Below are 23,853 nucleotides of genomic sequence, written 5' to 3' on the forward strand. Positions count from 1 at the left end.
CTGAAAAGTTGTCGCTGCTACAGCCCGCAAGCAATAAGGGTAAAGCTCCAAGAATTCTCACATACAGCTTGTATATTTATAATGTTGCAAGCATAGTGCTATGAAACATCTTCAGGTGCCTGTTTGCAGACCAAGTGGTCTCTTTTCTGTTTGTACTTCAGTATTTCTGTAATGCTCACATCTACAGCTTTTCTGGAATATCAACAGTCTGTTTAAAGATCTGCAAGTAATTAAATTCAAACTCTCCCTGTCTAACTGGCTTATTTTGCAAGGAAATTTCTACTTCACTGCTCTGAATTTGTAATTAGATTTTAAATTGGGTAGTGCAGCAATACACCGGTGCAAAAAAACCATGTAATTTTGACACCTAGTTTTAAGGATGCAGAACCAGGAAAGACTCTTGGCAAAGCCACAAGAAACCTTCGCTTTGGATTAACCTCTCTGGCCACAGGGTGCCTCTGCTGCTCAACAAATACTCCCCATGCCGAGCAGAATCGCTTCTGCTGCTTTCCTCACCAGCTGTAATCCACAAACTGTACTCGTCCCGAGCTGAAATCGATGTACTGGGGATAAAGGCAGGTCAATATCTGATCATCCTGAAGTGCTCTCGTTAGCTGGGGTTGTCAGGCCTGCAGAAGCAACGTTCGCCTCGCTCAGACAACTCAAGTCACTTACGCCACACTACAATAAAAACAGAGCCAGGCTGTCGGGGTTTTCACGCACCCCTGATGTGGAAGACAATGAGTTGGGATCTAATTTCTGCAAGACAAATCAATCACCGCACCTTTGCAAAGCTTTGGGTGCTCCTAAAACTTCTGCTGTCTGCTTGCCGGGGCTCCTCGGGCTGGTTGTGGTTTTTGGGCTCAGTCCCACATGTAGTCGTCAAAGATGGACGTGTAAAAGTCTACAAAGAGCTTGGTTGATTAGAAAACAGTCATAAAAAACAATTAAATCATCTGACTGAAGCTGGAGAAAAACACAGATCAAGTGATAAGGGAGCACAACAGCACTAAAATGTTAAGTACTGGAGGGGCTGGTTGCATTAAAACTGCCCAGTTCCATCTCAATGGAAACAACACCTCAACTGGAATATTCCTCCAGAATAGCACTGTCACTATCTACATTCGTACCATAGAAGCTCTGCTTTCACTAGTTAACGAAGCATCAGCAAAGGTAACAGGTCGTCAAGCCCAGCAGTGACGTAAAACTTTCCATGCCAAGAAAAAGCGCGATGCTTCGAAGAAACAATTTAATCAGATTACATTTACTGCTCTACGTAAGGAGTGGATTCTTCCACGGACATCTGATTTGCCATCCACTGAAGTATACAATGTCTAAACACTCTCAAGTTACAGGTTACTTAAAAACCACTGTATTTGTAGTCCTCCCTGAAGACAAAGCAAAGCCCAGCCTAACATCTCATTCCTTCCTAAGCGATTGGACGCTCATATGAGTTTTTAAACTTATTTCTAACGTAGCAGGACCACAAAAGTCACATAAAGAACATGATAAAGAGGCAATACAATGCAATCAAAGCAAGCAGACACTCGAGCTCTGAAAAAGACACTTCACCAACTCTTTATTTCAAGAGTCCAAATCATCTTTGCACACACAAGAAGACTTCCATCGAGTTCAACAGGAGCCGCGTAGCCACAGCAGGTGCAGCAATGATGCCCTATGGGCATGAACATTTCTGGACATAAAGCTTTGCAGTCTCATATAAATATTTACATCTGCCAGTATGTACTGAACGTTCAACAGCACCAAACACGAAAAGTTTCTAATGCTGGGTACGTGTATCCTTCATTTCACTTCATAGTGCAGCACCAAGCCCTTACCTTATTTATAAAGAAGGCTTTCAGCGAGGAATATATTTTCTATATATATGCATCAGCTTGCTTTCAAAGAGATTTATGCTAAAAAGGCCTCCCTCACATTCAGATGTGGGTCTCAAATGCATTTAAAAGTGAATGAGCTGCACTATACAGGAAGGAGGCAAGCTGTTCGGAGCAATCCTCTTTACATTTACACATCGACAAACGCACACGAGAAGCGGAGGTGCATGTAAACAAAGACAATCTGCTTCAGAAATCCTACACCCAAGGCAGAGTCAGGTTGCAGAGGTCAGGTGTACATGCGGTGGAAGACCCAGTTCTGCCGGGCTCTGCGAGGACCTACCCGGGTTCTCATGGGATGAGCATGGCAGCGAAAACAGAACCGTCCCCAAAGAGGGTCCCGTTTTCCAGCAGTTTCTCCAAGGTTCCCACTCGCCTGTTGCGTCTGAGTGGAAGGCTCCAGAGAACGAAAGAGAGTCATTTAGGTATTTAACGTTTAGACCAGATATCAGATACAATAAGACACAACTGTCAGCCCGATTCTGGGACGAGGAGAGGGATAAATTTGGAACGTGTGCTCCCCTTCGCATGACACACTGTGATTACAACAATCGAGACACGTACATCACTATTACCAGTGTCCTGCCACCGAGTTACTCAGTTGCTGAGAATGGAGTTGTAGGATTAAACAATATACCATGACTAGCTACAAATGAGCAAAGAACAACCTCCCCGTCGCCTTTCTCCCAAAACGCAAAATAAAACCCATCATCTTTATTTACAGACAATCCACAAACCTCAGTCATCCCCTCCAGGCAAAAATGATCACTGTATGATTGGGTTTTATTTCTTTTCCTTTCCCTCTCCCCTTTTGCTAACTCAAAATCCAAAGTCAGAAAAAATATATGTATTTAGTCAGAAGTACGTCAGTTGCATTTTATTAACCTACTCCAAGGGAAAAGCTTCAGGGATTCACCATACAAGTATAAAACCCCTTTCAAACACCGAGGGGTTACTATATTACTTCCTCCCAGCAGTCAATCAATGTAGTAAAAAAAAAAAATGAAAATACTGAAAAATGGATGCTTTTCCCCTCTTCCATGTGTCCAGTGATTGCTCCGTTACAGCGTGATGAGGTCTACCAGGTTGCCTTTAGGAGGGGTCATGTTGTCCGGAAAGAAGTTGACCAGTGTGTCAAACAACTGAGTTCTCTGCGCGTACGTGTGGTCAACATCGGAAAATCCTGGGGGAGGAAGAAAAGGGGAAAGCAAGTCAGTGCTCGGTGCTTTAGATGCTCAGTTTAGCTATGGAATATACCAGCTGTCCATTTGGGACAGAAGTATTTGCTACTTCTGCCTCAACTAACAGGGCTGCCGGCTCTCCGTCCCACTACTATTTACATATACACATAGCAATCGTGTCACCCCACACCAACATTACAATCAAAATGCCATAAAAAGTAATAAGCAAATGATTTTTGTCAAGCTCACTGACAGCCCTGAAGAAATGGGGAAAGACAGAGTCCTCAGGGGCCTGCTCTGATGTCCCAGAAAACAAAATCTGCAGAGCTATTTTTATTTGGTGCCTCATTTCTTCCGTCCTCAGGCTTTTCCTCGTTATCTTCACCACTGTCTCAAGCAGAACTGGTACTTGTATTACTTGCAGTTTTTCTTGAGATAAGCGCTGCTGATGGCAGGAGTCCCAAATCAGAGTCACTGTTTAATCCCTGGACTTGCGGGGAGGACCCAGCAGCATCTTGGCACAAGGGTTCTTTGAGAACTAGTTTTTGTGAAGTGCTGCCTCCCGACAGGGGAGGGTTTAGTCTGCAGCAGCAGCATTGTTTAATCCAAAACCCCACACTTAAACCACCAACAGTAAGAACAATAGAGCGGGCGTACAACGATTTCCTCCGCTTTGTATTACTTCCATCACTGGTATCTCAAAGGAATGCGTTTTAATTCAGTGAACTCACTCTTCAGTTAATCAAAGTCAACCAAGTTAATCAAATCAAGGAGGACTTGGGGTTTTTGTTTTCTTTTTAGAAGCACCACTTGATGCTTCTTATCTGTAAAGCCAACCTCAGAATAAAGTATTATATATTGTGTCAAGAACTAATTTATCTTCTAGAACACTTAACACTAGGGGAAAGAAGCTTTCTGAAACTTGGGTTTTCCTCCTTGAAAATATTAACCTTATAGCATTAACTAGATAACATCTTCCAAGCCACATCAGCTCAGAAGAGCTTCCTCATCCAGCAGAGCTGACACTGCAGGGGCTTTTTCCTTCCTCAGATTGGGAATTACACATCCATCAAAAACTGAAGTCATCCACACTATTAGCAAGAGCTCAGTAACTTGAGGACAAGACATCATTACAATAATGTAAGTTATGCCTACAGCCTTCCTATAGCTCACCCAGGATTAATCTCTCCACCGTTTAGAAGAGCTAACTGGACAGAAGAGTGAAACAAATTATGGCTTTGGCTCAGAACTCCTGTTTCCAGCCCTATGCGCCACTGTTTTCTTCACTCTTGATATTTTGCCCGAAGAACTAGTCCTGCAAAGAACAGAGCGAACCAAACTACTCCAGGAATCACAGTTATCACAGCAAACAGAGCTGTAGCCACGCTGTCAGATTCCAAAGAGACGTGACAGGAGGTGCTTTATTCTGAACAAAGCTCCTGTTTATTTAGGTAACAGTGAAGCATCAGATGTAATAAGACACACAAAATGATCCTGAGATCACTGGATTTTAAACCACCAGCGACAGAGGTTTTAAATATGAGCTCAAGGCGTTGGACATGGGTCATTATAAATAATCTCTCAAACGTCTATGTGGTGGCCATTTGCATATTCAAACCAAAAAGGGCCTACACCATTTATATGTGCTATAACATTTGATGCAAAAAACAGGAGAAACTAACAGGAATTATCAGAGGGAAAATACTGAGTGTAATTCTTCTGGTACACAATACTCACCAAGAGTGGTGAAATCCGAGCCAGACTTAAATAACGCGGAGGCAAGAAGCTGAAACTGCAGAAGAGAAGGTGGAGGGCCAGAGAAAGAGAAGAGACAAAAAAAAAAAGTGTTATTAAGTGCATAGGAAAAATAAAAAACCACAAAAGATTCATAGAAGTCCAAGTGGCTTTAGAGCTGTTGGGTCTTCTTTGCACAATCCTTATAATTACACATTTATAACAGCAGCACTTTCATATGAGTGAGAAAATTTGTCACTTTGGCAGAACAAGTTGGATGGGTTTTTTCCTAGAATTAGAGCAGTGTTAATGCAATGAAAGGTACTTGACTAGCAGCCCTGAAACCCAGGGGGTTTTTTATATATACTTTTTTGCCTCTCTGGCAGATATCACAGTGCAGGAGTAAGGTAGAGTCTCTTCCACACAACAACATTCCTGGGGTGAACGTGGCACAGTCTCAGCAAGGTAGGGTGAGATGGCACGAAAACGGGGTAACAGCTACGGCGCAGCATGAACTTTTTGAACACAGAAAGCTTTAAATGTCAACAACCTTTCTGAAATGCCAGAGAAGTTCATATCTCAAGGTTAAAGCAAAAAACAACAATAGTTCTTTCCTTGGGAACATCAGAATTAACGGTAAAAACATTTTCAGTAGCACATTCCCAGTTTTATCCTCCCTTCATGTCTTACTGGTAGATGGTGAACACAGCATCTTCCTCGGCTGCTTCTAGTTACCCAGGTTGCAGCAAAGCTCAGTGCTTTGTCATGTTTCCTTCAAGAATTACTTGATCCCTTAAAGGCTTATAATCTTATTTCTCTTATCTATGTGTCTTTACAGCACGCAGCTCAAAAGAAAGAAGGAAGGGGGACAAAAATAAAAGAAGAGAAGCAAAATATGTTCAGGGAAGGAGGAGGAAGAACAGCCAGGAATTACATATCCATCAGTTTAATTTCAGTGTCAAGAAAGAATGGGAAGGCAGACTAGTTGGAGGCATCTAGGAGTGGAGAAGGTAAAAGTAGCAGCCAATGTGGATTTGGCAACAGCAAGTTGTATCACAAACTGATTTTTTTTCTACAAAACAGCAGGCCCTACGGATGCCTACTTGGCAACAGTCATTGTCCATTTTGACTTGCATAGGACTTCTGATGCATTTATATGATATTTAAGGCAAATTATCACGGTATCACCTAGGTTAAGCTAACAGGGAATGGCAAATAGGTGAAATAACTTTCCTGTGGGTAGCCGCCAACGGTTTGACATCAAAACGGAGCCATGAATCAGAAGTGATTCATCTGTGCCCCGGGGTCAGCATCATTGTGGGTTTCCAGCGATAACCTGCTTGACAGAGCAGGACACGTTTGCCGAGTCCACAGACCACACAGCACGCTCAGAGAGGCTGCCAGCGAGGGAGCAGACAGGCTGCAGACTGTTTTTCCATTTATCCAGCTTACACAGAATCCCAGAATGTCAGGGACTGGAAGGGACCTCGAAAGCTCATCCAGTGCAATCCCCCCATGGAGCAGGAACACCCAGATGAGGTTACACAGGAAGGTGTCCAGGTGGGTTGGAATGTCTGCACAGAAGGAGACTCCACAACCCCCCTGGGCAGCCTGGGCCAGGCTCTGCCACCCTCACCAGGAACAAGTTTCTTCTCAAATTTAAGTGGAACCTCTTGTGTTCTAGTTCGAACCCATTACCCATTGTCCTATCACTGGTTGTCACTGAAAAAAGCCTGGCTCCATCCTCCTGACACTCACCCTTTATATATCTGTAAACATTCATGAGGTCACCCCTCAGTGTCCTCTTGTCCAGCTCCAGAGCCCCAGCTCCCTCAGCCTTTCCTCACACGGGAGATGCTCCACTCCCTTCAGCATCTTCATTACCCTACACTGGACTCTCTCCAGCAGTTCCCTGTCCTGCTGGAACTGAAGGGCCACAACTGGACACAATATTCCAGGTGTGGCCTCCCCAGGGCAGAGCAGAGGGGCAGGAGAACCTCTCTGACCTACTGACCACCCCCTTCTAACCCACTCCAGGTACCATTGGCCTTCCTGGCCACGAGGGCCCAATGCTGGCTCATGCTCATCCTGCTGTCCCCAGGAGCCCCAGGTCCCTTTCTTCTACGCTGCTCTCTAGTAGAGATTACAATTGCGATTACAATGATGGATCAAGGAGCAAACCGCTAGGGCCAAGCTCAAATCAACATAAAAACTGGCTATGCAAAACAGGCCAGGGCACACAGGCTCTGTAAAAACACATTTAGGAGTTACAATAGAGCAGCAGAATCCTATTGCAAAAACACATGAAAATAAATAAGATCTTCAAATAAATCAAATGCTCCTGCTGCTATCAAGGCTCACAAGTCTCATCTACAATAAGGCTTGTGGATCCCCTGTATCAATTAGCAACATGTGAGGGAAGCACTAGAAAATTCAAGTGGTCTGAAAATCAAGCTCTAGAAAGAAGGTTCAAAGGAGTCAGAGTTGTGGAGCCTCCACAGAACAATGTCCAAGGACAAAACCGCAAAAAGCTACAAATGTAAAAGGCCGCTACAAAAAGGTAAATCTATAACCAAGTGCAAGAAGTCACAAAAACACTTCAAGATCAGTTTGAATAGGAAAAAAGTCAAATAAGGACTGTAACACACTGGAATAAGTTTGCATCTTTTGGGGAGGTTATCGCAGAAGGTAGCACTGGATGTATTTAAGAACAGGTTAGAAAGATCCAGGATTGGCAAACTGCAGAGGAGAGGGAAGAGGTTGATTAAGCACCCTCTTGAGTGCGAGGTCTGGTTATATGAAATCAACAGGGATTGCAATACTACACATGTATCTGACTGCTAATGTAACATGGAAGAGTTTCTTGGCTCCAAATCAGCAACGTACTTAAACACATGGCCAGCATGAATAGCTCCAAAAGTTCCAATAAAGCCGGTGGGTAAATCTGTGCCGCTTCTGATAGCAAAGGTCACATCCTGGCCATTGCTCCCTCCCACACAATTGCTTGACAGGCCTCCTGCCAAGCCCCTGGTGGCACATGAAGCTTTTGTTGGGACCAAGTGGGTGACACACGCTTTGAGGGGCTCCCCTTCCTCCCCCAGCAACACTGTGAACAGAAATCAAGCTGTGCTGGACGCTGGGTCTCAGGATGCCCAACTAAGGGACCATACAAAGCAGGATCCAGCTTGTAAATCACTGAACTGGGACCAAAAAAACCCTCGAAAAGACCCTCTGCCCAGTTTTCCAGCCTCAGCTGCACTGAGCATGATGGATTTTCACAGCTACAAGTTTCTTTCCAGCTTTGTGGGGAAGGAGCATCTTTCCTCCTTCGCTGATAACACTGCACTTCAGTTAACCTTGAATTTTGTTGTTTGTTCGTTTGTTTTGAAATGATATTTTATGTATCATCTCACATTTAAAAAGCACTTTCTGATAGAAAAAGCCAAGCACCTAAGTTAAGAACATCAGTTACGGGAGCCTGAGCTAGTTCACTTTACATTTGCATTACAATGCCACCAAACAGCACGATGTTCTCCCAAAGGTCCCCTAATGTTATCCCCAAACACATAGGATAGCTACTGCTTACTCAAGACCAGGTCTCCTACACACTATTCACAGCACATTCTTTTCTTCATGAAGTTCAAACTCTGCTCTAAAGAAGGAACTTCTTAATCAGTTTTTCTACCGTATTGTTATCCCAACACATAGCACTTCAAATCCTAATTAATTTTGGGTCCCCTATTTGAAACAACCAGAAGGTGATTTTTCAAAACACTTAGTATTACGCAGCATCTTCTGAATTCACTTGCAGCCAGAAGAGCGAAGCCCTCGAGCAAATCATACCTCAGATCTCTCCCATCAGGCACCAGAATGAAAGACTCAATTAATGACCATCTAGGAAAAATGATTTCCTTAACGTCACATAGCAACTCTGTTACAGAGGCAGGACCAGAATTCAATTATCTAGCAGAAGCATCAAACTGCTTTAATCACAATACCACCCATTTTCTTCTGACAATCCCTCCAGCTCACTGGCTTCATCCATTTCAAATTAAGCCTCCATTCAAAAGACAACAGTTCCCTTCGTTATACAATTAACTTCCCTCTTGGAGATGCAACCCACCTTCTGCACTGGACCAGGGGTTCCTTAGAGATAAATATGTCTGCTTAACTAAATAGGGCTATTTTAGTTATGTATCTGGCTTATTATACACATGGCTCACTAATATAAGGTTTACTAATATAATCAACTACATTCAGAGGGAAGCTAAATTAAGACTACCTGGGTAATATTAATGCTGGCGTATTCCAATTTATGATCTCCATGTTTCCAACATTACTGTTCTTTTATCTGTTGCGGGTGTCAAGAGGATGGACCAGACTCTGTTCAGTGGTGCCCAACGACAGGATGAGGGGCAACGGGCACAGACTGAAGCACAGGAGGGTCCATCTGAACACGAGTAGAAACTTGTTTCCTTTGAGGTGCCAGAGCCTGGCCCAGGCTGCCCAGAGAGGCTGTGGAGTGTCCTCTGGAGACATTCAAACCCACCTGGACACCTTCCTGTGTGATCTGCTCTGGTGACCCTGTGTTAGCAGGTGGGTTGGACTGGATGATCTCCAGAGGTCCCTTCCAACCCAAACCATCCTGTGGTTCTGTGAGGTGCTTATCAGGGTTTTGGGGGGCTGTGTGTGTGGGGAGGAAGCAGTCAGGAGAGTTTTGGGGGGGGCTGTGTGTGATAGAGGGTCTGTACAGCAGGGTTTTGGGGGGCTGTGTGTGTGGGAAGGGCTGGTCAGCAGGATTTAGGGATCTGTGCGGTCAGCAGGTCTGAGAAGGTGTTTGGCAACTGGATTTAGCGCCAGCATTTGAGGGTGTCTCCTCCTCTGGAGACATTCAAACCTTCCTGGACACATTCCTGTGTGATCTGCTCTGGTGAACCTGCTTTAGCAGGTGGGTTGGACTGGATGATCTCTAGAGGTCCCTTCCAACCCCAACCATCCTGTAATTCTGTGTGTACTTTAGTTCATTTTCTACCGATAGCTGCGTGGCTCTGCCCTTTGTGCAAACGAAACGATTACCATGAAGGGGCAACGAGTAACTCCTGTTTGGGATACCCTGCAGGTTGTATGAATCAGACCTAATTCCTCTTCCTTAATGTCTGTACAACGAGTGCTCAGATCACAGCGTTCAGCAGTTTCTCAGCTTTGACCAGGTCTGTTGGGACGGTGCCTCACAGCGTAGGCTCAAAGCAGCAGCGAGAGACTCAAATGATTGAGGACGGACCGTCACCAGCTGAAATTGGGAAGGCTGAACGCTGTTTTTGTAAAGGCTCCTTGGCTCCAAAGCTGCTGCAGCACTCAGACTCTGAGGCTTTACCAAGAATCACAGCAGGACATGGAGAAGAGAAGCACGCTTTCCTCCACTCTTTCTTAGAACTATTTTTCCCATTTGGGCTTCAAATTTTCCTAGAAATATCGGTCTGATGAAGACTCAAACAATACTTTTGGGCCCCGCTGGCTTTATCTGGCAAATGTATTAAAGACAAGGTCTCAAGAATGGAAAGTATGAAGCAGCCTCAAACAGGGGCCTCCAGTGTCAATCCATGAGCTGGTCATGTCTCAAATTGGCCTCCAGGTCCTTGCTCTTTCTCCTGCCACACTCCAAGTAAAACATACCGCAAATTTTACTTGCGCCTTGTATCTGTTTCACAGCAATCACAATACTGAGCTTCACCAGTAGTTGAATCTCGATGTACAAAATCATGTTATTCTCCTTTACTTGGGCAGCACTGGTCATTTTTTGTACTGTCTCAATTTGTTCTATAGCCCATTAAGCAGCTGCAAAGTTCTGGGTGTCATTACTCCAGTGTTTAAAGAACACCACCTTTAGCCTTGAATGTGATCTACTAATGCTTTTGTGCTTTAATATCACCTGTTTTTTCCTTGACTTAAGTAGAAAACTTGGAATTAATTTTCATTTTCTATTTGGACCAGCCTTTTATCTTTAAAAGCCTCTACTTCTAAAGTACCAGCAAATGCACATCTGTGTGGATATGACATTAGAAGAACACCCACGTCACCAGAAATTTTTACACTAACAAATACCAGCCTGTTATACAACTTTAATCTCTCAGTGAACTAGAATCCACAGACAAACTTCCACGTGCTCGGGGGATCTACCTTCCTTTGCATACAGTGTCAGAGGTTCACTGATCTGAAAACACTGAACTAACTGAAGAGGTTTAAAGCAATTTAAAGCAGAATCACAGAAATGGATCTGCATTTATGGGTAAATGCAGAGACAGGACTGGCGTAGAGCCTGTGGCTACTAAAGCACCATGCAATAGCTGTTATTTGCAGGCATCTACTGCGCTTTAGAATAATTAAAAAGGAAATAAAACTATAAACCTATTACCTATTAGCATCCCTAAAATTCACAATGAAGGAATGAAGATCTGGGAGTGTGTTCCTACTGTCAATCATTAATGCTACTTTAAACAAAACCAGTTACTAACGACAAAGAGTTTCGGGAACAGTCTGTTTATTTTCTTTGGCATCCAACTCCAAACAGCTGAAGAGACTTGCCTAACAAAATTAGAAGAAATTACTTTTATTATAAAGCAAGTAAGCCTTACCTCAGAGTGAAATTCTGCTTGCAATACTATATAACACTGCCCATATCTAAACTATAACACATGAAGCCATATAGACCAGTCTCCAAGACAACTGTAGCACAAAGCTGGGGACAAATCTATTCATTTCAGTCCTTCCTAAATTTAACAGTTGCCCTAGAGAGAAGGAAAATTACAGGCAAAACCCAATTCCATTAATATTTCTCACACTAAGAAGCTTTGCAACACTCAATGGCTGTAGCCAGCACAGAGCAGCCGATCAGATATATAGCCTTTGATATTAATTAAGACGATCTCACCTACAAATAAAGACAGTATGTAGGTGTCTGGGCTGAGTGACACAATCAAACTGCTGCTTGAAATTTGAAACGGAATCCAAAAAGCCTGCGTCAGTCCTTTGGAAAGCACAAGAGCTATTTGAAGATGTAATGCCAGAGCGAAAAGCCAACTCGACGCGATAACCGGAAGGTAAATTGACGTCAAGTGGAAATACACCCAGTCAGAACCAGCGCAATAACTGGCTCTGTGCCATATACCTGGCAGATCTGTTCCAGCATAAAAAGATTGGGGAGTTGAAGCTTTTCGACCAGCACAATTAATAAAAAAAGTATAAAAAAAAGCCGAAAAAAAACCCTTCCAGAAATTGTTAAATGATTGTAGGAGACTGCAGGAAGGAAAGCTTTACTTATGCTGAATGATATGCATTGATCCAATGGATCAGCACGACACAGAAGTTACTGCAACTTGTTCAGATCGGGTGTTAGGCCTGCAAAGAAAGGAGTATAAATGAGGCTCTTAGGGATATAGCTTAGTGCTAGATTTAGGTTATGGCTGGACTTGATCTTAAGGGTTTCTTCCTATCAAAATGATTCTATGATTCAGAATATACTCAGTTGGATTGAGCCACCTAAGCTCAAACACTTCATCACTAATGTGCAGAACACTAGTATGCTTTATAAAAAGGGATTTGGGTTTTTTTAACACTTTATTTCTACCTTGTATGACAAAACGGCTGTTCTCCAAAATATCAGAGGAGTCCATGCAGTCTGGTAAATTCTTCACTCCCACAAGGCGATCGAGTTACATACACAGTGAAATGGGAAAATCAAATGTAGAATATTACAGGATTTCCTATGCTAGATGTGCACAAGGTTCCTTTGGTCTGCTGGTGGCAGCAGGCAGCATGAATGAAAAGGAGTTTGCTGGTCACACCATACATGTTTTCTGTTCAGGCAATAAAAAGGCCCAAATGGTCATGAAACGTAAGATTTCTTCAGGAATAACTGGTCAAAAAGAGGCACGACCTGCACAGGCACGATGGGGCTACCAGCACCTGAGAAAAACTGAGATCAGAGAACTCAGGACATGGTCTTACAGTGGGTGGGATGGAGAAGAAGAGGAGAAGAGAATGGTGGTTGTGTGCTACAGGTTCAAATAAGACTAGTAAAGTGTTACCAAACCGGGAAGATGGGGCACAACTGGGCTGAGCCCCCTTAAAATGCCGCATAAAGGAAAAGAAGAAAAGCCTTTTCTACCTGAAGAAAAGCCAAAATAGCTGTTATTTGCCTTTCCCACGCTAGAAATGGCTGGGATGTAAAGCCATTATAAATGTGATTATTTATATGATAAACTATATAACAGAGAACTTAAAGGCACAGTACTTAAACATTTTATTGGATCAGATGTTTATAACGGCTGAACAGAACTTATGACAAACATGATCAGTTCCAAGACCCTAATATAAGTATTTTTTTCTTAATTGTTCTAACCCTACAATTCAATATTGTGCTTATGAAAGCAGCACATTCTCCCCCAAAAAAGCTTTTAGAGTCTGTATAATGATCTTTTCTCTATCTGAAGTAATAAGTTAAAACCAACAGATTTAAGTGATCACAGAATCCCAGAATGTCAGGGATTGGAAGGGACCTGGAAAGCTCATCCAGTGCAATCCCCCCGTGGAGCAGGAACACCCAGATGAGGTTACACAGGAAGGTGTCCAGGCGGGTTGGAATGTCTGCACAGAAGGAGACTCCACAACCTCCCTCGGCAGCCTGGGCCAATGTTCTGTTATCTTCACTGAGAAGAAGTTTCTTCTCAAATTGAAGTGCAACCTTTTGTGTTCCAGTTTGAACCCATTACCCATTGTCCTATCATTGGTTGTCACCGAGAAGAGCCTGACTCCATCCTCCTGACACTCACCCTTTATATATCTGTAAACATGAACGAGGTCACCCCCCGCTCAGTGTCCTCTTGTCCAGCTCCAGAGCCCCAGCTCCCTCAGCCTTTCCTCACACGGGAGATGCTCCACTCCCTTCAGCATCTTTGTTGCCCTGCGCTGGACTCTCTCCAGCAGTTCCCTGTCCTTCTGGAACTGAGGGGCCACAACTGGACACAAGATTGCAGGTGTGGTCTCCCCAGGGCAGAGTAGAGGGGCAGGAGAACCTCTCTGACCTACTGACCACCCCCTTCTAACCCATCCCAGGTACCATTGGCTTCCTGGCCACAAGGGCCCAGTGCTGGCTCATGCTCATCCAGCGTAGGTCCCTTTCCCCTACACTGCTCTCTAATAGGTCATTCCCCAACTTATACTGGAACCTGGGGTTGTTCCTGCCCAGATTCAAGACTCTACACTTGCCCTTGTTATATTTCCTTAAATTTTCCCCGCCCAGCTCTCCAGCCTGTCCAGGTCTCTGATGGCAGCACAGCTTCCAGTGTCACCACTCCTCCCAGCTTGGTGTCATCAGCAAACTTGCTGACAGTCACTCTATTCCCTCATCCAAATCGTTGATGAATATATTGAACAATACAGGCCCCAGTACTGCCCCCTGAGGCACTGCACTGGATACAGGCCTCCAGCTGGCCTCTGCCCCATTGACCATGACTCTCTGGCTTCTTTCCTTCAGCCAGTCCGCAGTCTACCTCACTACTCGATCGTCCAGATCGCGCTCCCTCAGTTTAGCTGTAACGATGCTGTGGGAGACTGTGTCAAATGCCTTACTGAAGTCAATTTAATCCAGAGACTCAGCACAGGAGTGCCCATTCTCCAGTTTTATAAAAAGAGCTGTCAAATCACTTCCAAAGTCCCTAATGCAAGGATGTGGTAAGAACCATGGTCTCCTCTTCCTCATCTACCCGGAAGAACGGAATGTTTGTAGACGCAGCCGGCTGCCCCACGTTCCGTGTGGAAATTAATAGCAGAGTCAAATCAACCACCTTATCTGACACTTCTCACTATTTCTTTAATCCTTTTTGTAAAGTGACATGTACTGTGGTAATGGACTCAAAACAGGAAATGGGAACAAATTCCTGGAACAAATAAAAGAACATGCCTTCTGGATAATATTCAAGAGGCAGAGGAAATAAGAGTTTAAGGTTAGTGAGCAATGTATATATACAAACCACTTCCAGAAATACTTATCTAGAGAAAAACCTCTTTCCCTCCCCTAGAGCTATTTAATATTGACAAGCCAAAAGGCAGTGTGAATAAGAGTTTCTATTCACTTTCTGCCGCACTACCAACTATGGACTCGTGGCATTTCAGAGAGTTTACATTTCAATTAAAGCTCCCAAAATACACACCAGTACGTTGGAATTAAAACAAAAGCCTAGTCTTCACTATTCTGAGTACAAAAGCTATTTTATCTGGACCTACAGTTATAAAATGACTTTCTAAATCATTATGATCTTTAGCACAGCGAAATTTATGATATAATAAAGTGTCATGCACCTGTAGAGCTTTCCAAACTGAATGAAAACAAGGTTTAAGAGGCTTAAAGCTAAACTGTGAGCACATGGCTTACATTTCTTTGTAAGTAAGAAAAAGATCACCCATCCCTACCTCTTTTGTCTCCTCGGGGTCTGAGTGATCCACAGTGACATACAAATCATTCTGCAGGTATTTCAGTGCACTAAGAGGGTCAGTCTGAGCTTTTTCTTCAAACCTGCAAAGAAGAGACAGAAAACGGGACTAAGTAACGCTATTTCTACAAAGAGCAAAATCTATCAAACAAGGCTTAAAATTATCTACTTTTCTCCATCACCTGTCGAGTGCAGGATCGTACTCTATTTGTCATTATCTGAATCACCAACACACAGCATTAAGCCTTCCCATGAAAACAGCTCAGACAATTCTCAGTTCTACAGATGAGGACCCTAAAACCCACGTTCTGTTCCTTAACTGCCTTGTATCAACTACCTTACACAAGATATTTTATTCCTAATATATTTCCATTACTTTTAACAGGGTATAGCTTGTCAAACTGAAACAAGTCACATTGAATAGATTCAATCATACTGGTTTTTTATTTGGGTTATCCGCTTGGCTATTTATACAGCAACGGACATATGTCACCCAAATTTAGAAATTGTTTGAAGATGTAAGGTGTTGAGCCAGGGCATGAAGCACAAAGACCATGTCTGTTACCTGATGTGCACAACATTTTGGTAATAAAAGGTAATTTCCACCAAACATTTGCATCAAATTTCTTAGAATATATCACCATGGTCGAGGGAGCTGAAGTACCTTAAGTAAGTGTCACCATCCACACCTTGCTCTTCTGTGCTTGACCAGTTTGGCTCTGCTGTGGCTAACTGGTACTAAACAAGGCTCTGAGCAACCTGATCTGGGTGAAGATGTCCCTGCTCATTGCAGGGGTTGGACTGGATGAGCTTTGAAGGTCTCTTCCCACCCAAACTATTCCATGATTCTACGCTTCTGTGAAAACGGACCCCAATAAATGGGAGCACGGTACATAAACCCCAACCATCTGACAGACAAATTGCAGCAATGCTTCCTTCGAATGCAATTTAAGCAAGCAAAAACAAGTAATCCAGAGCTGTCTCTGGAGGCTGTACAGCTGCATTTGCGTACAACCACACGTGGGTTTAATAAGCCTCCCAGATTACTGGGCAAGACCTTTATTTGTTCTTGTAGGTATTCACATCTATTGCACGGTTAATCTGCCAAAAGCCCGATCCAGCCACAGGGACTGCGATTTGAACGCAGCAATTTGCTTGCTGCCTCAGAAGTAGAATGCAATCAGTAAAAATTGACCTCCAACTCTTGGCAGAACCTGGTAACAAAGTATTCTCACCAAGAATGCAGAAAGAACTATTTATTGGCTTCAAATAATTTGCTGGGTCTCAAAAGGCTGACTCGCTGCTGCAATTTCTTGCCTAAGGCAACACCATCAGCTTGATTTTAAAAAACTGTTGCCCTAAATAGCAAATACAAGGCAGCTCTGAAACATCCAGAGCACAAGCAGCACCGTAGCTGAATTCCACGTGAGATGTTTCAAGTGATTCTGAATGAGAATCTCCGAGGACCTTGGCGTGGTTGAGTCTCAGATGTGCAAAAGCATCCACCCCCCAGACTTGACCGGCATCCTCGCGAGCTGTTACTATCTCCTAGCACCGCGTTTAGAAACACACTCAGTTTCTTTGGGAAGTGACGGTATCAAAACACGTGTTGATGAGGCGCAGAGTGAAAAGGGAATCTAAAACTTCTCCGCACAATAGTCAGATTTTTCTAGTTCTAGAATAACACAGTAAAACCAGAACGAAGTTCTGTAGTTTAGCCCTGCCCTATTGCTTATTATTAAAATATTTAAGTTAAAAATAATCAAGAAACCTGCACACCATCCTATAACCAAAGTAGTATTTCACAAAACAGTTTACAATATATTCATGTTTTAGAAACTTCCCAAAAAGACATACTGGCAAAGAAAATTGCAGAGCATCTTTTGTTTCCATACCTGTGCTTTCTGATGAGGTATTTGCAGTGTCTTAGCAGATATTCCTTTGAAGGTCGACAGAGCTTCAGAGACCAGAAATCGTCTAATCTCATCTTTGGAGAGCAGGACTTGCCAGGATTCCCTCCAAATAAATAGTGAACCTAAGTAAAGCAGATCAAAAAGCTGATTGCTTGTGTACATCTGTTAAACAAAGACTATTTACTATGTCAGCATCTTTGGAGAGGTTTACTCCGGAGGGAGAAAACTCTGTCTTTTACACAAGCTGCTCCATCTTATTATTAGCCTTATTTTGTCCCCTAGGAGATGAAGAAAGTTCTCTTACGCTGCTTACATTTTAAGGTAATAAAAAAGCTGCACTGTGAGAACATCCCTCTAGCAGATTCCTGAGATATTTATCAACAAAAGTCCACAAACCACGCAATCTCTTTCTTTAGCACAAACCTATGAGCGTGATAAATCCTTAAGCATGTAAGCTATGAGCAGAAATGAAGGATATGAGCCAATTCTTGAGGTCTTGTTCAAAATACTTGATGCAAATAATACTCAAAGTGATGGATTGCCAACCTCTTCTCAAACGTTGTCCTCAAAGATTCTAAATTCTTGTTGTCATGAGAGGCTAAATTAAGGCACCTCTATCAAGCCCTTCTCTAATTTGGGGATGAGCAGATTATACCCATATAATTGTGAGATGACTCCAGCAATTATTCATTTTCTCTGAAGAAGAAACACTTAAGCTTGTAAGAAGGGCTCAGAAAATAAATGAACTTTGTAGACTAATGCTCCGGTTGCTGAAGCTGCACAACTAAAGCACCACAGGTCAGACCTTTCCTTGACTCAAAGACCATTATCTTCTCCAAAACCAAGGGCCACTGGCAAAGTGAGTGGGAAGTCCTACAGATGATCCAAGTAACAAGACCAGCCCAGCATAATCCTGGGAAATGACCAACAGGCCTGTGTCCGCACATGTTCCATAAACTCTGCAGAGCCTTAATTTGACTTGTTGAGAAAAATACGTGTCAGGAATTGGAAAAGGCTGCCCAAGGAACTGGCCATCATCCCTGGAGGGGTTTAAAAGACATATAGATGAGGTTCTTAGGGACATAGTTTAGTGACAGTGTTGGGTTAATGGTTGGATTCGATGATTCTGAGGGTCTTTTTCAACCAAAATGATTCTATGATTTCCATGGCCCCTGGAAGGGCAGATTTGTCTCACTTGAATACAGCAGCCTAGCTACAAGACACTCAATACGCTACCTGGGCACTAAGGAGAGAATTAACCGAGTGAGAGCAAAACAAAAAAGCCCAAACTGCAATCCTAAAAAGAACACATGAAGAAGACAATCTTATTGAATATCACAAGTCACAACCATGACTGGGATTCTCTTCAAAAAAAGTTCAAGCAATCCTGAGATGCTGGTCATGGAAATACTAAATATACCTGCATGAAAAATTCATTTGTGTTGGTCAAAGTAGCTCAAATGAAGTCTTCAACAGCCGTTCTGATAAATTCAGGATAGAACACCTTTGAAGTGCAAGGCTAGACTTACAGAGAGAGGAAGTCTCAAAAGTGGAAGTGTTAAAAAAGGGACTGTTTATATCTTCACCTTTTCTTTTTCTTCCTATCATTTGGCATCACAGACTCCAAACTTGTTGATATTAAACAAGTCACCAAGGGTCTTCAAATACTGCGGTTCAAGAAGTCCAACAGGTCACCTTTCTCTTCCACTGCTTTAAAAATAATCACTCAAAACAATGTATTCTGCATCCCACTGATGTAGGCTCTCCTTATTTATATCAGAGGAGTTTAGAAAGGTCACTTGAACAGAGGTTTCTAAAAATAAGACTCTTCAAAACAAGTACATCAAACAGCTCTTCAGATAAAGCTTGGGCAACTGCCATGATTCAACAACCTTCACAGTAACTTATGAAATACTGCTGTGGATTTCATAGTACTTTACACTTAGAAGTAAACCATTAGAAGCAGAACAGTATTTACTGTCCAACACGTCTGTGATGAAGACAAACAATACAGAAGTTATACCTATTTCTCCTCAAAATCCCCCTTATCCCCAAACTTTTGGGCTAGTTGGGGTTCCCATATTTGATTAACATCCCATAGAATGATGAGACTGAAATTTGTCTCTTTCAGATCAGACTGAAAAAAAAACATTTAGAAAAACTTTATTTTAATTGCAAAATATCTGTGAAGTCAAGTAAGCATGTCAGAGTAGTTTAAATTCATTGGTTAATGAAGTTACAGTAACCTAATCCGTGGGTTTGTGCTTTATTGATTAATAGCCACAGAGCCCTAAGTTTATTGAGTAGTCATGTATGCTACAAACAATTTTAAGTGTATTTAAGCATGAATGTGGCCATTAACGTCAGTGCTAAAGAGTAACAGTTGCTTCTGATGTGCAGTGCAAAGTAAGGCATCTCTCTTGGAGCAGATCCTTACCAGCAATTAGTGCAGTCAAAGACACTTTCTCCTAGAAGTGTTGGTAACTGACCATTTAGTCACTAACAGGTTGTGAGATTAAGTCCCCGAAGACAAAGTGAACAAAGCTTCAAGTGTTTTTAAGCAGGAGAACAGCTAGGAGCTGCTTCCACAACTGTGTACAGGTTTAGTATATCCCACTGTCTGGATTTTGATTTCATCTAGGACAGAGGTGTCCAATTCGTTTTCACCAGGGGCCACATCAGCCTTGTGGTTGCCTTCAGAGGACCAAATGTAATTTTAGGACTGTATAAAAGTAGGAAAATAAATAAATATGAAAATGAGTTTGGCACCCCTCATCTAGGAGCTATCATGTCTACTTCACATTGACCTATCACCTTATTTCAAAAGATTGTAACTTAAATGGCAGTAATCCACACATTGACACTATATGAGAAGCTATACTCTTTGTACCATCTTTGAAACAGCAAATACACTGGAGGAGCAATAAAATAAAAACAAAAAAATCACTGTATGTGTGTCTGGACCTTCATACCTTGTGCAACTCATCGTACACCAGTTGATGGGCAAACCTTGGGCAGGGCTCCTCTTCCTGAAGGCTTTTACCTGGATTCTCTTTTGCTGCTTGGTCATTCTTATAGACACATGACCTGAAATACAAGGCAGCGAGTAATGATTAGTAATCCCTACAGGAAGCAGAAAAAGTTACCGAAAAGCTCTCAGGTAAAAAACATCAATTTGAACTGCCTGGCATACAACACCAAAAATTTTCTTGTCTGTATACTGTCCTCTATTATCCCATCCCCATTCTTAGCTCTACATAGTAACCATCCAATAACCAGATGTCATCTTGGCTGACCACAGTCCCCAATCACAACTTCAACAGGAAAAAACACCTAGAAAATTTTATGTCACGAACTTTGGAAATATCTTTGGGTGCTTCATTATTTGCTAGCAGAATTGTCAGCAAGAAGTATTTTTCATTATGGACAATACCACCTTGGACAAAGTACAGCTACAGACCACAGACTATAGCAAAGCCAGTATTTCAATCGCTGATTTCTAAACAGAACTTATTTGTAAATGAAAACAACATTTTTACGGAAAAACATTCACATCTTTCAAAGTGATCGGCCCCACATTAGAAGAGACCTTCAATACAACAATGCTGCCAGCTCTGCTCACCCCAGGTTCCAGTATAAATTGGGGAATGACCTGTTAGAGAGCAGCGTAGGGGAAAGGGACCTGGGGGTCCGGGGCATAGCAGGGTGACCATGAGCCAGCACTGGGCCCTTGTGGCCCGGAAGCCAATGGGACCTGGGGTGGGTTAGAAGGGGGTGGTCAGTAGGTCAGAGAGGTTCTCCTGCCCCTCTACTCTGCCCTGGGGAGACCACACCTGGAATCTTGTGTCCAGCTGTGGCCCCTCAGTTCCAGTAGGACGGGGAACTGCTGGAGAGAGTCCAGCGCAGGGCAACAAAGATGCTGAAGGGAGTGGAGCATCTCCCGTGTGAGGAAAGGCTGAGGGAGCTGGGGCTCTGGAGCTGGACAAGAGGACACTGAGGGGTGACCTCATTAATGTTTACAGATATATAAAGGGTGAGTGTCAGGAGGATGGAGCCAGGCTCTTCTCGGTAACAAACAATGATAGGACAAGGGGTAATGGATTCAAACTGGAACACAAGAGGTTCCACTTAAATTTGAGAAGAAATTTCTTCCCAGTGAGGGTGGCAGAGCCTGGCCCAGGCTGCCCAGGGAGGTTGTGGAGTCTCCACATTCTGGGATTCTGTGAATCTGTGATTCTGGAAAGGTACTTGATAATCAACAGGAAAAGCTTCTTATAATGGTTTACTTACCCATATCTCCCCATCTGCCTGCAATAAAGGAATTCATATGATTTCTTCCCCTCATTTGGCTTATTGCCACAGTGTCTCTAAAGACTATGGGAAAAAGGTGCCTCAAGGGATCTGGGTTGTCTTGAGCATTACCGTTCCATGGTTATAGGAGGTTACAGAGTTACCTGGGAGACAGGATCATGTAGGATTGCTTTCTAAAGAAAGCCAGTGTGGGTGTCAGAAACAGCAGCCCTCTCATCAACTTACCAGCTGTTCCTCACAATGTCATAAATCCAGAAGGAATTCCTTACGTTCTCTTCCCGCTTCTCCTTATCTTTACTGAGCCCCGATAAGACGTGGATTTCGTTCAGTTCGGGATCAATTGTAGCCCTTTGAGTGAAACCTGTCATTGGAACTGACAAAAAAGAAAAGTTACACACTGAAACAATAAAATAGAGGATAGAGGAACTGATTCAAGCATCAGACCAATGGATTTCCCTCCGTCCACAATTCTGGTGCAAGCACGACATTTCATATAACTACCTCTTCATTATTCTGGGATAAAGAGCATCTTAAGTTTAACCTCACTACATAGTTTCCCACTTTTCTTCTTTTTAATTGCTTTCATCACTTCATCTCTCATATAAAACCAAACCCAACGGACCAAGTGATTCCCAACTGGTATTTTCCATGATCTCCCCTCCACAATGATGATATTTAGCACAATTTAAAACTGCAGCAGCACATCTCAAAACATGAGGCGTGTGGAAATCACTATGAAAACCATTTGCTTCTTGCACATGCCCTTGAAAGCAGGGTGAGACAGAGAAGAAGAAACATCACCCAGGGGCTGACTCCTTGCTAAGGGCAAGTCCAACGCAAATTCTCCAATTCTCTTCCTATTTGCAACCCTTGGAAAGTACAAAAACCATTCTGAGAGCCATCGTTTCGTAGGGAAACACACGGGCAGAGAGTTATTAGGAGACAATCAGCTCAGAAATGAGGATTAAACTGCCTCAAGATAGATCTGGATGATCCTTGATGAGTGATTTTGTTACTATCTCAACCATAAGAAGCAGCAGATTCCAGAAAGTTTCATTGCAAAAGCTGGGAAACTCAAAAATATTCAAGATGAACTCAAGATTACGCAGCTCAAAACCCGCGTTGCTTCCTATAGGACCGAGATGTCAAGGGAGATATTTGTATTTTCTAAAGAGTTGTGGTATAATCACCAAACTAGTCTTGTGTTCCACCTTCAGATTTAGAAAGATGGTGAAATACTGAGGATTCCAGCAGTTTTCATCATAATTCCCCAGAAAAAAAAAGGTCAACAAAAATTTGTTTGGCAGCCCTTTTTGTTTGTTGTATAATTCCCCATTTCCTGCTTCCCTAGGCAACCATCCTTCCAAAATGTATCTGTGAAGAGCACGTGATTTTTGTTTACAGATCCTGTTTGTCTCATTTCTCTTTCTGGGTCAGTTTACAAAGGCTGGTAAAGGTTCCTGGCCTTCGATCAAGATTTTGGCATGAAAAATTCTCAGGACTCGTGTATTTTGCAAAGCCTTCCCTGCAATTAACTGTGAATCGCACGCAGGGCCCAGAAAACAAGCCTTACGCTAATAAACCATTTTATATTGCTGTTAAAGAACACATAAAATGGTATTTTGCAAGCCCGTTCTGTAATAGGTTTTGGTCTCGTACTTCAACCTTTTCATTTGGCAGGCCAGGAAAGTAATAAACATCAATTAAAGAATTCTGAGCAGCATTTGGTTTTAAGCCCCTGTTGAAATGTTCCGTAAAGCCAAAAAAAATCCAAATGTTTCTTAAAAAAAAAAGCGTTTAATTCTTATGTAAAGTAGAAAATGAAATACATTAAGATGGTTCATTCCCAGAGTCCTGTTGACAAAACTCTTCCTTATGGTTTCATGAAAAAGCAGGAGGAAGAGCCTTTGAGGCCCTCCAAGTTTCAAATGAAAATTAATCCAGTTTATAAGCAAATGGGTGGCAGAGGAAAAAGAAAAGAAAATAAGAATCAGGGAACAATGCTGGCACAATCACCACATACCTTGTTTTACCTACAAACCACAAGGAAGAGGAGACTGAGGGGTGACCTCATTAATGTTTACAGATATATAAAGGGTGAGTGTCAGGAGGATGGAGCCAGGCTCTTCTCAGTGACAACCAATAACAGGACAAGGGTAATGGGTTCAAACTGGAACACAGGAGGTTCCACTTAAATTTGAGAAGAAACTTCTTCCCAGTGAGGGTGGCAATGCCTGGAACAGGCTGCCCAGGGAGGTTGTGGAGTCTCCTACTCCGGAGGCATTTAAGACCTGCCTGGACATCTTCCTGTGTAACCTCATCTGGGTGTTCC

General features: G+C 42.8%; 1 protein-coding gene across 7 annotated transcripts in view; it reads right to left on the bottom strand.

The window, feature by feature from the left end:
• Positions 1-784: 784 nt before the first annotated feature.
• MKLN1 (muskelin 1) overlaps positions 785-23,853 on the bottom strand; it is a 106,830-nt gene continuing 83,761 nt past the window's right edge. For 3 of the 7 annotated variants that reach the window (XM_080350144.1, XM_080350148.1, XM_080350149.1), the window contains 6 exons: positions 21,747-21,894; positions 20,183-20,297; positions 17,193-17,332; positions 15,278-15,380; positions 4,814-4,868; positions 1,436-3,078 (listed from right to left, as the gene is read on the bottom strand). In XM_080350144.1, coding sequence (XP_080206270.1) covers positions 2,957-3,078; positions 4,814-4,868; positions 15,278-15,380; positions 17,193-17,332; positions 20,183-20,297; positions 21,747-21,894 — 683 coding nt within the window. In that variant the 3' untranslated portion in view covers positions 1,436-2,956. Of the gene's footprint in view, positions 905-1,435; positions 3,079-4,813; positions 4,869-15,277; positions 15,381-17,192; positions 17,333-18,861; positions 18,921-20,182; positions 20,298-21,746; positions 21,895-23,853 lie in introns of those variants that run through there. The other 4 variants (XR_013922540.1, XM_080350145.1, XM_080350146.1 and 1 more) reach the window with 4 other exon arrangements.

This window comes from Nesoenas mayeri (assembly GCF_963082525.1).
Source record: "Nesoenas mayeri genome assembly, chromosome: 1".
In the NCBI taxonomy this organism is placed as follows: Eukaryota; Metazoa; Chordata; class Aves; order Columbiformes; family Columbidae; genus Nesoenas; species Nesoenas mayeri.